The sequence below is a fragment of the Aotus nancymaae genome, unplaced genomic scaffold (assembly GCF_030222135.1).
Source record: "Aotus nancymaae isolate 86718 unplaced genomic scaffold, 86718_ANA_hifiasm-v0.15.2.pri h1tg000018l, whole genome shotgun sequence".
Taxonomy (NCBI): domain Eukaryota; kingdom Metazoa; phylum Chordata; class Mammalia; order Primates; family Aotidae; genus Aotus; species Aotus nancymaae.
Genome location: NW_026988430.1, coordinates 11,229,236 through 11,241,870, shown reverse-complemented (window position 1 = coordinate 11,241,870; position 12,635 = coordinate 11,229,236). Strand labels below are relative to the sequence as shown.

Below are 12,635 nucleotides of genomic sequence, written 5' to 3'. Positions count from 1 at the left end.
CTAGGTACAGAGCCGTACGAGGGAAAAATCCAGCAAAGAAACTGGATTATGCAAAGCCAGAACCAAAGTCCACTTCACTGCCTGCTTTATTGAGCTGAATCTAAATTGGTTTCTCTCATCTGGTGTAGTATCTTGAACATATACTAGATTTATGAGTAAGTGCAGAAACATTTAAATCTATATTTCTGTGGCCTTTTAAACCCCGAATGTCAGGAAAGCTCTGCCATTTCTCTAGGTACTTCCAGGCTGAGGACACATCTTTTGGAAAAAAAGGCCACGTGGATCCAGGTCCACGGAGTCTCAGCATCAATTGTTGTGGCCTACCTAGCCACCAAAATAGCTCATCCTATTTACCTCTACCTGTCTGCATCCAAAGATGCAGGGCTCCTGGCTGGGCATTCTTTTCCCTCTGGGTGCTTGGGGTATCTGGTTGGTGCTTCTGCTGCCAGCTGTCCCTTAACTTGACCCTCAGGAAGCCTGGCTTCCACATCTCACAAGCAAAGATGCTGAGGACAGAGGAGAAATAGTCTTCTGGATAAAGAGCCCCCAGGGCTCAGCTTAGGGTTTTGCAAATAGTCCTTATCTTGCAACAAGGAAACATTCAAAGGTTTTGATGCTAGGTGGCATCACTGAGGCCCAAGATGGCGAAAGGCCATGGTCTTGTGTCCATGTAACTGATGGTACGGTGAGACAGCCCCACTGTCACTGCAGCAGAAAGCAGCAGGACATTTCTGAATAGAGACAGCCACCAAACCAGAGATACACGTTTGATCAGATGTCCCAAGGGGGTTTGCCTGAGGTTTAGCTATCATACCACCTCTACAGCTCCCAGGTTCACATTTTTTTAATCACAAAAGGCATTATCCTAACTGATCAGGAGGCCACTAAGGGCATGTCTCTAGGTAGAGAGAATCACATTGATGCCCAGGATCTCAGCTTCCCCAGCAAGATCACCACCTCTGCCCTTTTGCCCTGGACTCATGGCTCCCTGTCACATCCCACCCTACCCCAGCAACAACGTTCTGGCTTGTGTCTTCCAATAAGCGTTTCCAGGTCTGGACTGAGAAACGCGTGACAGGTGTCTAAGGACAAGCTCGTGGAGCACAAAACCAGCCTCACCGTTTGCTGATGATGAGAAACAGTGGTGGACGTTTCCTGAAGAAGAGGTGCTACAGTTCTGCCAGAGATCAGTTGAGTGTCCATTGCCCACGATCCATTGCTAGAGAGAATCAGATAGATATCCTGAGTCAGGGAGGGAGTGAGGAGTGAGAGAGGGGGAAGGAGAAAGCCCCAGGGATGGTGAAAAGCACCCTCATCCACCTGGCTACCCCCAACCCCTGCATGGTAAGAGCCAATGCTTGATGACTTAAAAGCACTTTGTAAATGGAAAAGTTTCACATGCACACGGAAGCAATTATGTGTAGAGATGTTTACTACAGTAGAAGGAGCCATACACTCAACCTCCTGAGGCATTTCTGTCCCAGCATCTCTGCGGGTCATTCCCCAAGCCCACCTCTCTGAGCCTATTTCTTTGTTTATAACTCCTATCAATCTGCCATTATTATCGCCAGGCACAATGAAGACACTGTGAAGATGCTTACAAATGTCACACATCCCCAACATAATTATTTCTCGCAGAGACTAGAAAATCATGCTTACAAATGTGCCTTAAATTAAGAAGTGAAAGCCACCATGGTAAAACTGCCTGAATGTCTGGTCATCTTCATCGCCAAGAAAATAACTTTAAGATCTAATGGGCTGGATGGTTTTGTAACAGAAGTTACTCTGATGGCCTGTTCCTTTCAGTGGAAGCCTTACTAGTAAGGTGTTCTGCTTATGCCATAAAGCTGACATGGGACCTGTGAACTCTCTTCCGAAAATTTTAACTTTCCAATTTTAAGTTCTAAAAGGGTGTTTTATAAATTAGGTCACCCATCTGAGTTATGGTTTGGAGAAAAACATACACACATACACACACACATTTTCATAAATATTCTTCTTCAACGAGGCTGCATCGACCAAAAAAAATGCTAAACCATCTTATCAAATGAAGATTGGGGACTAGCCTAGATCTGCTGTGAAATTATTTGGCTTAGATGCCTGAGCAGCTAACCCAGCCCAGCGCTCGCTTCCTTCCTATCGCTGAATATGCTCTCCTTTTCTCAAAGCAACTGGAAGGGGGCAGATTGCCAGAAACTTCCCCGGGACGTCTGAGATTTCCAACTGTCTGCAAATAACACAGTCCTGAACCAGAAGGAGCAAGGGCTGGAAACCTAGATGGGGAAGGGCGGGCCGCGCAGGGAGCCTCCCAGCCAGGCACTCACGCTGACGATCGTGGAGACGAACAGCAGCACCAGCACCGCGACGTGGAGGACGATGATACCCAGCAGCAGGAGGAGCATTCTGGCGGCAAGTTCTGCTCAGCGGAGTTTCTGCCTGCGAGGAGAGCGCTGGGCGTGAGGCCGAACGCACTGGGCCGAGCGAGGGAGGCGCGCGCAGAGGGAGGGTCCCGCGCACTAGCGGAAGGCCCTGTCTGGCCCCGCGCCCGCAGCCCGCCCGCGCGGGTCTGAAGCCCTCGCGCCGCCCGCTGCCGAGAGGGGGCAGCAGCCGCCTGCAGGACCAGCGCCCAGCGCCCAGCGCCCAGCCGGGCCCGCCTGCAAGGGTACATCTGCTTTTGGAACAAAACAGGCGGCGTGCACGTCTAAAAACATCCAGGGAACAGAGGGGATTCCAGAAAATATGAGCGGAGGCCACTGCACGCTTCCACCTACCCCGAGCGCCTCCCGGGGACCTCCCGGGAATGGGGAGAGGTCATGTTCTCCGAGACCCCGGTTCGGAGGGTGAATTCCCCCATGGGGTGGAGGTAGGGGTGAGGGGGATAGGCGCCCAGATTTCCGTCTGAGACCTGGAGACACCCGCGGGATGCAGTGGGGGAGACAGCGGCGAGGAGGCTGGTTTCCCAGACCGCAGTGCGCTCCGCATTCCGTTAGTCTCCAAGTTTCCACCCAATTCTGCCAGCGTAGAGGAACCGTCTGGCCCCAGCTCAGCCTCGCGCAGACTCCAGAGGCTCCGGAGAGGCGGTGCAGTGCCAGGAGAGTGTGGAAAGAATGGCCTGGGAGGGTTGCCCGGACTCTGCGCTTCCCGTCCACCGAGCGCTTCCCCACGCAGCCCCTGGGGGCAGGGGGCATTCTGCTCCTGCGCTAGACCCACGTGCTCGCCTGGGGGTCCAGTCTGCACTCCAGGCACTCAAAGCCAGGACACGGACCCCGTCAAGCCTGAGCTCCGGTCTGGGCGCCGTGGGACAGCAGCCCAGGAGCCAGGACCGATGGGAGCAGATGTCCAGCGGGCGGGAGAGAGAGACAGAGAGTAAAAGCCTGAGTCCGAGAATTCCAGCCGGTCAGAGCCAGCAGGACACCTATCCGAAGTAATGCTGTCCTGGCCCGCCCCTCATTTTAGACTTTGGGGAACTGAGGGCTGGGGTGACATGTTAGAGGACATGCATGGCTGTGAAAGATCTGGCTGAGACTCTGGGGACCATTTCGGGCAGAGTCTAGGACCAGGGAGACAACGTTTCAATAACTCAGTTTGCAAAGTACCCAATCCCAGGCCCCTCCGTTCGTCTCCACAAGCAACACATTCAAAGAAACTCTGGAATGCACTGGAAGAAATAAACAAGGATTTTTGGTGACTCCCAGTGGGTTTGAATTAAACCAATGGCATGAGGCTGGGAACTGGGGAACCACAGGAGTTCAGCACTCTCGGGATGTCCGCCACAGGGACTGTTTTGCCAGTGCGTCCCAGAGTCGACGCCTCTTCAGCAAGGCGAAAACTGGGAGGCCCTTATGCTCTATCCAGACACCAGCACCATCAGCCTTGCCCTGTAACGGCTTACAGACCATAAAGGCTCTCCTCGTTGTATTACTCCAAGTCCCACTGGAAGGAAACAGGGCAGACCGGGGACCCTGTGGCCCTTACAGAAGCCCCAGGGAGCCGGCAAAAGCCCGCGCCTGCTCTGCGCTTTCTGGCACCCTCTCTGGAAGATGCCCACATTTCACCCCCATCTCCTCCACTCTCCCCACCAAATCACTTACAGCCCAAAGGAACAGCTGTCCCGATCCTCAGGATGGCCTCAAGCACAAACTCGGGTGCGTTGGCTCCGCTGCTGGCGTCGCCAAAGCTGCGCTGCGGGGCTGCGCGCGCGCGAAGCAAGGGGGCAGTGGGAGGCTCCCGGCGTTCCCCTTTAACGGGAACAACGCCCTGTTTGCGTCGCTGCAGTAGGGTGTGTCCCTGGGTCAGCGTGTGAGGGAGGGCGGGACTCCGGGAGCAGAGGGGGCAGGACTGAGGGAGGGCAGGAGACAGTTAACTTGGCTTTAAATGCACCTCAGGAAAAAGTCGGTCTCTGCAAAACCGCGGCGACTTTTACTCGAAACCAGAGGCGGCTGAGCTTTCTTGCCTCCCACTTCCCACCTCCCCTGACCCCATGGAGATCATGGAAACCTAGTGTTGACCGAGAAACTGGCCCCTCAACCCCCTCAGCCCACCTGGGAAGAACCTGCCAGACGTAGCTCCGCAGATGCCCAGGACTGGGCTTCGGGGCGCGCAGACGCCGACCGCACCCACGCGGGGCTGGGGCTGGATTCCTCTCCCACTAATAAAGGGCAGCGGGCGCCTTAAGCGCTGGAAAAAGTCCCTCTCCTCTCGAGTCCTGGAGCACCTGACCTGTCCTGGCGTCTTAGCCGGGCACACCTGCCTCTCTCTGGTCCCAGCTATTAGTGTGGGCACCTAGGAAGCATGCCCGCTTCCTAGGATTGGCGGGATCGATCTAGCGGGCTCTGTTTGGGTGCGAATTAAGGAAAGAAAAGTCTGGCCGACTACTGGACAGCGTGGCCTGGGATTGGGCTCCTGCTACCCCGGCCAAAACCAGACTACCACCGAATAAGCTCCAGGCAAAGTGTGCCTGCAGCAGTCGGCCTTAGCTGTCAGCCTTGGCTGTCGTCCTGGCCATGGGGTTTGAGGGGCGGGTGCGAGGTGGCCATTTGAGGTGGGGTTGGAGCAGCCAAGGAAATCAGCTGATTCATAGGCTCCTGATATGGCCCGCCCAGCGTTACAGGGAGAGCGGCTAGCCCTCAGGCTCGTTTTGGCAGAGGCGTGCCTCACTGAGACGCTCGTGGGCAGGCCAGCCTTGATGCGCGGGACAGGGAGCAGGAATGTGGATGATAAAGGTCTTTGCCTGAAAGTGCAGCAATTCACGCACGCACGCGCGCGCACACACACATTTCCCTACCTCGTGTACTGTGTTACAGAAGCTCATCACTCTCAATGATTCAAATAATTCAATATTTTTGTACTATTTGAAAGGAGTTGCTATTTTACCTAATTGTATATTCTTACTGTGAGTAAAAATAAATTTGAAAAATTCTTCAAACAATGATCTTTTAAAAACTCTCATGTTATCAGATTAAAATGAAGCGTGCTTATAAAAATTGTATTCAGTGCCCATTATATGCCAGACACTTTGCCACTATATGCAGGGTCTGTGAGAGGCAGTACGGTGCAGTGGTTAGGCACTCTGGCTCTGGACTCCAGCAAACCTGATCACCTTGCTTACATCTGTTGTGACTTTGGGCAATTTCTGAAGTTCAGTGAGCTTCAATTTCCTCAGGTGCAAAAGGAACTAATAATCCCTGCTTTAAAGGTTTATGGTGATGATTGAAGGAGACAATATGTACAAAGCAGTTAACATAGTGTCTGCAACAGAATAAGGGCCCAGTGCCCAAATTACCACCACTATTATTACATCACATTTAACTCTCACATTAACCCTTCAGGGATGACCTGACCACCTCTGCACTAAAGTAGCTTGTAACTCTGATAAGGTAGGTAGGCAGGTAGGTAGGTAGGTAGATAGATAGATAGATAGATAGATAGATAGATAGATAGACAGACAGACAGACAGATAGACAGATAGATAGAGATTTATAAATGAAAGTGCATATGCAATAGAAAAGTATAAAGACATGGAAGTGTTTTCTTTCCTCCATGGGTCATTTTATGGGTTAGATTTGCTCTAGAAATTATTACTTTATTTTATGTCATTTGGACTTTATTTAACCAACATTTATATGATCACTACATTCTCAGAACTGTTCTAAGTAAGCACTTTACAAATATTAGCCTATCTAACTCAGGGTTTTCTTTCCCTTCCTTTCTGATTTTCAAATAAACTTTTTAATAAAGTGTATATACATACAGAAAAGTGCACATATTGGGAGGCACAGCTCGCTTCTGGCTTTCTTTTGAACCCAATATTTTAATCCATAACCACTGGTCACAGCCACACCATACACTGCCAGACAGGTAAACCCAACCCATCTGTTTCTCACTGCCTCTGGCCTCCTGCCTGGCTCTCAGTGATGGGAGAGGAAATGCTACTCAGTGCCTGCTGACCAGGCTTGCCACACCCAGAGCCTGGCTGGCCAAGGATCTGCCACAGGTGGCAGCTTCTCCCTAACCTGCTTACCAAGGCCACTTGCCAGCTGTGTGCACACAGCTATCTTCCCTGGAGGAAAAAGCATCTAGATCCCTTTCTTCCTTTCAATCTGGATGCATTAGGGTTTCCAGATGCTCTCAGATGGCCCCCTCACCTCCCCAGCTGGGGTGTATATCCACGTCTTAACCAAGGATGTAAAAAACCCTCTGAATCGCCAGGCAATTCCAACACAAATGCACTGTCTCCTCTGCAACCTTTTCCTTTGCAGTTTGCAGAGGGTGGGGAATTAGGCAATTCTTGTAAAGCGTAAGTGCACATCCCCCAGAGGCACAGTTTGCCAATAAAACTCACCCGGCTGAACAGTATAACCCCTTCTTCCAAGCAGATTTCTTTGCAGTGAAATGCAGGGGATGTAAAGGCAAGGCCCTCCCCACAGGGCAGTCAGAGACCTGCAGCCGACAGACTAAGCCTGCAGCTTCCAACCAGCCTCCTCGAGATGTTCCCTGGTGGTGCTCCCTGTAACTGAAGCCAGACCAGGCGTCTTTCCAGTTTATTCAGAGGCTGGTCCAATGCTGGGATATGTCATGGTGGCCTGAGAAGTTCTCAGCCTCTACTATTTAAAGAGACAGCGTCCAACTTTGTATGCTTTCCAGGGCATGGAGAAACTGGAATTGGAAGGGAGAAGAGCTTTGAGTATGTCTGAAACCTGTGATGCCAAGGCTGTTCTCTCTGGAAGTGCCAACCTGTGTAATAGCCAAGAGATCCCACTGATTCTCGTGCCCTCCCCTCTCCTCCCAGTGAATTCTGCAGAGATTAAATATACTGTGTGAAGGGTCTGTGTCTACAGCGTTACATATGTACAGGTAAGTTTTATTTTAAATAAACATCATTTTAAGGAGCCCAGACATTGCACAGATAATCTCTCACAGCATCACAGCAGTGAACCAAATGTCTCAAGAATCATCAAATCAAGACTCTCACCACCTGCCCTGTCTGCCTAGACTCCATCGCAAATTTCACATGTATTTATTATACATTAGAATAAAACTTAGATAGGCCAGGTGCAGTGGCTTATGCCTGTAATCCCAGCACTTTGGGAGGCTGAGGAGTGGATCACCTGAGGTCAGGAGTTTGAGACCAGCCTGACCAACGTGGTGAAACCCCGTCTCTACTAAAAATACAAAAATCAGCCGCATGTGGTGGCAGGCACCTGTACTCCCAGCTACTCAGGAGGCTGAGGCAGGAGAATCACTGAGGCAGAGGTTGAAGTAAGCTGAGATTGCGCCATTGCACTCTAGCCTGGGCAACAAGAGTGAAACTCTGCTCAAAAAAAAAAAAAACTTAGTGGGTTCTTCCAACTGTCTTTAATGTGCCCTCATCAAGCTGACCTTCGTGAGATAAACTTAATGCAAGTAAACAAACCTCTATTGAAAACGTTCTAACCTGTCAGGCAGGATAGGCTGGAAGAGCAATTGGAAAGTCTTGGAGAGGGAGGTGAAGGAAGTCATGGCAGTTTTTAGGTTCTTTGCAGCGTACCCACTCCGCTCTCAGAGAGTCCGCCATCCCTTGAACTGCTTCTAGCTGGAAGCTCCAACACAAGGGGACTGGGTTTCATTGCATGAGTTTCCTGGAATTCTGGCACTTGGGGCATAAGACTTCCTCTTGCGTCAGAGATCCCCAGTTTGGAGAGACCTGGAGAGTTTGGAGAAGTCCCTCCCTGTCACACATTTTATGTGTGGTTGGACTCCCGAGTCACAAGCGCCTCTCAGTGGCTCTCTTCCTTGTTCTTCCCACAGCCAGCATCGCAGCCACTGCCAATAAAACAGTTTCACCTTTCTCTCTTTGCTGAAATTTTATTTTTCCCAGCAGTGGTTCTTTAGAATCACTCAAGAGCTTTGCGAATGACCTAGCCTGGGCCATGCTCAGAGAAGCCGACTCAGGTGGTTTGGGATGGGGCTCAGGTATGGGCAATTTCCAGTGTCTTTCCTTCCCCTGGCTGTTTCGCTGTCCAGCCAAGTTGTCACGTGGAGTTAGATTGTCCCTGATTTCCTCTCAGCTCCCTTCTGTTATGGAACCCAAATGGAGATGAGGTGCAGTGTGGGCTACTAAAGTATTATACAGGTTATGGGTCAGTTCTGCCAGGCAAAACAGGGGTATGTGTGTGTGTGTGTGTGTGTGTAAGAGAGAGCGAGAAAGAGGAGCCTCCCTTAATCCTCTGTACAGGGACTCTGAACAGTGAGCATGGTTTTCCCAGCCTCTCCAGCCTTTTTTCTGGGTACCGCCATGATCAGCTCCAAAGGCTACATGCCAGAAGCTGCTGTCCCTCAGACCAGGATCAAGCCTGGAGACATCAAAGAGTATTATTTCTGATCTAAGAGCTAAAGATTCAGAGGAAAAGAGGTGGGGTCAGTGAGTGTGGGGGCATGGTTTCTGGCCAGAAGGGACCAATCTGATCAGCCCTCCCTCCTTTCATGAGCTCCACATTCTGCGACCTGCTCTCCCGGCCTCATGTCTCTTTTGCCCGGGTCCTCCATCTCCAGCAGCCAAGCCCTGGAGCCCCTGTTGGCTGTCCGCACCAGAGACGATCACTGTTGTGTTCCACTGGTCCTGTCTGCCAGATGCCAACACACTTGTCTCTACCCATCTGGGCCAGGCTCTCTTCCCTTCCCACAGAGTCAACCGAGGAAAGCTCCTTCCTGGTCCCCTGTCTCCCATTTCCAATCACCCTGTTCTCAGCCAAATGGGTCCCCATCCCAGGCATCAGTGTCTCTGCAAAGCTGTAGGCAATGTCCCACTGAGCCTCTTGCAGAATAAACACGTAGAGTAGTCACCAAATAACATTTATTATTATTTACTATCCTTCCCTCATTTATGGACAGGAAAAATGAGAATCAGGAAGCTTCTCTGAGGAAACACAGTTGAGTCAATGAGACTGGCTGGAAATATCCAGCACCTGAGCTGTTCTGCTGCACCACGCTCCATCGGCTCAGTAATTTCAAACATCCGCAAGTCCTGATAATGATGATAACAGGTCGTATTTACTTCATGTTTAGTAAATGTCAGGCACCGTCTTGAACATCTTTTATGCATCAAATCACTTAATCCCCACAACTGTATGAAATAGGCACCCCATCATCCTCTCTTAAAACTGAGGCACAGCGAGATGTTCAGTCGCTTTCTCAAGACACACTGCAAAGAAATGACAGAGGCTGGATGCCAACCAGGCATTCTGGCTGTAGATCCTGTATTCACAGCTTGGGCTGTCTCACATTTTACCGTGCCCCTAATTGTGTCCAGCACGTTCCTAGCATATCTTTACCTTTCTCATCATGCTTCCATAGACACTATCCTTTAGTTTCCTATTTGCATGGAAGATATTGTCACATTGTACATATTGATGCATTTGCATTTCATTAAAAAGGCAAGAACATATCCTAAGGCATCTATTTTTTTCAGCACCAGTCACATTAGTACAGCTTTTAAGAATCCTGTCTCATCCTGCCAACAAGGCTGTGAGCTCCTCTAGGGACAGTTGCATTCCGTACATCTGTGTAGCACCAGCACTGGCCAGAATCCTATCTGTAGGTGACAATTTGATTTCATAAGAATGAAATGTTGCCAGGTGCAGTGACTCATGCCTGTAATCCCAGCACTTTGGGAGGCCCAGGCAGGTGGATCACCTGAGGTCAGGAGTTCGAGACCAGCCTGACCAACATGGAGAAACCCCATCTCTATGAAAAATACAAAATTAGCGGGGTATGGTGGTGCATGCCTATAATCCCAGCTACTCAGGAGGCTGAGGCAGGAGAATCGCTTGAACCCAGGAGGCAGAGGTTGCAGTGAGCCGAGATCGTGTGATCACACTCCAGCCTGCGCAACAAGAGTGAAACTCCATCTCAAAAAAAAAAAAGAAAAGAAAAGAAAAGAAAAGAAAAGTGAAATGTTGTCCTTGACATGGAATCCCAGCAGACTCTTTAAGAGGGAGGAAGCCCTCTGCACTTTATAGCTAATTAAATGCTGTTGCATATAGTAGTATCTTATTTAAGAGGAATCATTGCAATCATTTTCTATGTGAAGAAACTGAGGCTTGAAAAATTTACGTTTCCTCCAGGGACCAGCCAGTGAATGCCAGGGCTGGGGCTTTTAAAAGTCAGTTCCTCTGTCTCCCAAATCTGTGATTTTTTTTCCCTATGCAGGCTCCCCAGAGAGAAAACCAGAGGCAAGTCTGAACTCGGTGTTTGTCCAGGTGATGAAGTTGTTGTTGGAGCATCTATCCCACCAGGTGCTCAGTCAATATCTGAAGAGTGTTTACACTAAGAATGAAGTCTTTCCTGTGTCCTCATAGCCAGCAGCCTGTGTGGGAGTTCTTGGCCAACCCTGGACACAGCTGGCCTGGAAGGGTCCTCAAAAGTCAGAGTCCTGCCTCATCTAGACTCAGCTAGACTGTTTTGATGTTGAGTGAGAGCAGCTTGTAGAAAGAACAAGCAAGGCAGGGAAAGAAGGCAGAGGGGAAAGAAGGAAGGAAGGAAGGAAGGGAGGGAGGGAGGGAGGGAGGGAGGGAGGTATAGATAGGAAGAGGGGAGGGAACGAGAAGGAGAAGAGAGAATAAACGAACAGAAGGAGCCAGTTTGACTTCTGTGACAGAATCTTCTATAAATAAGCAAGTTTGAAATTATGTCAGGTCCCAATCCCTAGAAGATATTCTCTATGAACGACACAGATGCAGGCAGAAAGCAGCCTAAAGATAACACAAAAAACTCACATTGGCACAGGACCGTTCCCTAAATGACATCTTTAAAATACAGAAAGGTATCTTGGAGTAAATTGTATCTTTAGCTCCTTCACCTGTGGGAGAGAAAAGTCACAGGATTATTACTCTGTGGCAGTGAGACCAGACCAAGTACAAAGGATTCTCTGTTCCCGAATGTATTGTTGCTTAGGAAAGCCAGATTCCACAGATGCAAGCGGAGGGAAGAAAGCGGTCTTTTCTCTGACATCTCATGAGCTAGCAGATAGAGGATTCAGGAGCGATTTTAAGCAAGAGTCGGAAATGGATGTCTACTTGGGACTGCAAACTCCAAAGCTTTTCTAAGACTGTTTATTCCAAAGTGAAAATGCTTCTGCTCCAGTAGGGCATAGGTTCAAATAAGATGGGGAAGCCGAGCCATCTCGCCACATGGGAATGGACGGGATGGGGAGGAATGCAGGGATTTTCTAGGCCACTGCAGACCAGGCATAGCAATGTCGAGAAAAGCAGCCTTGGCTTGATGTGAGAGGTTGTCCTTATTGAGAGAGTGCACAGGAAAGGCCACTGTCACCCAAGGAAGTGCCTGCTTTAGGCAGTCAAAGCCACACCAAGAAATGGGGCATTAATCTCCAGCAAGGACAAGGTGAACGCGAACAGTCCGGGATGGGACTTTGGGAGGACAAGTCCCACGACACATGAGAGTCCCAAAAATGCATTACTCTGTGTGCACTTCTGAGCCCAGGGAACACCAGTTGCACTTAAAATGAACTTGAGGACAGATGTTTCCTTCATCTCTGAGTTCCTGAACCACTTATCAAGTGTGAAACCTCAGCTAAACCACGGCAGTTCACAGACAAAGGTCAAATCCTTTTGAGACGTTCAAGGGGAAACTGGGCAAAACTTCAAGAATGTTTACTCTTCATTGTTAGACTAGGAAATATCTAATCCAGAGGACTTCAGTGGTAAGCTTGGGCCTCGTGTAATTGTTTTACTTGAAATTTGGGCCTCAGAATTAAAATTCTAGAAACATATCTTTAAAAAGTCACGGATATGCAAAAATTTTAGCTGTGATGGTATTTATGGCCAAATAAATGGGACATGTTTTATGATGAAGAAAAGTGTGAACGTCCTAAATCTCAAATAATAGGGGAATGATTGAGTACCTTTTGGTATAGTCATGTGATGAAATATTATGTAAGTATTAAAAATAATGTCCAAGAGGAACGTTTTAATGAAATGAAGAGCCATTCGCGATGTATACAAAATAATACACCTAAAATTTGTTGAGTACTGGCTATGTGCCAGGCACTGTGCTAACCCTCTCATTAAATACCTACAACAATCCCATGAGGGGAGAACTCCCATGACCCCCAAGACACCCATACAGCAAGGAAATGG

At 49.3% G+C, this 12,635-nt stretch overlaps 1 protein-coding gene across 2 annotated transcripts in view; it reads right to left on the bottom strand.

Moving 5' to 3' along the window:
• Positions 1 to 7,014, bottom strand: part of PMP22 (peripheral myelin protein 22) — a 34,128-nt gene extending 27,114 nt beyond the window's left edge. Inside the window, exons 1-3 of one of the 2 annotated variants that reach the window (XM_012453038.2) lie at positions 6,842 to 7,014; positions 2,325 to 2,436; positions 1,120 to 1,219 (exon numbers count right to left, since the gene is read on the bottom strand). In XM_012453038.2, coding sequence (XP_012308461.1) covers positions 1,120 to 1,219; positions 2,325 to 2,402 — 178 coding nt within the window. In that variant the 5' untranslated portion in view covers positions 2,403 to 2,436; positions 6,842 to 7,014. Of the gene's footprint in view, positions 1 to 1,119; positions 1,220 to 2,324; positions 2,437 to 4,091; positions 4,216 to 6,841 lie in introns of those variants that run through there. The other variant, XM_012453037.2, reaches the window with a different exon arrangement.
• Positions 7,015 to 12,635: the final 5,621 nt, after the last annotated feature.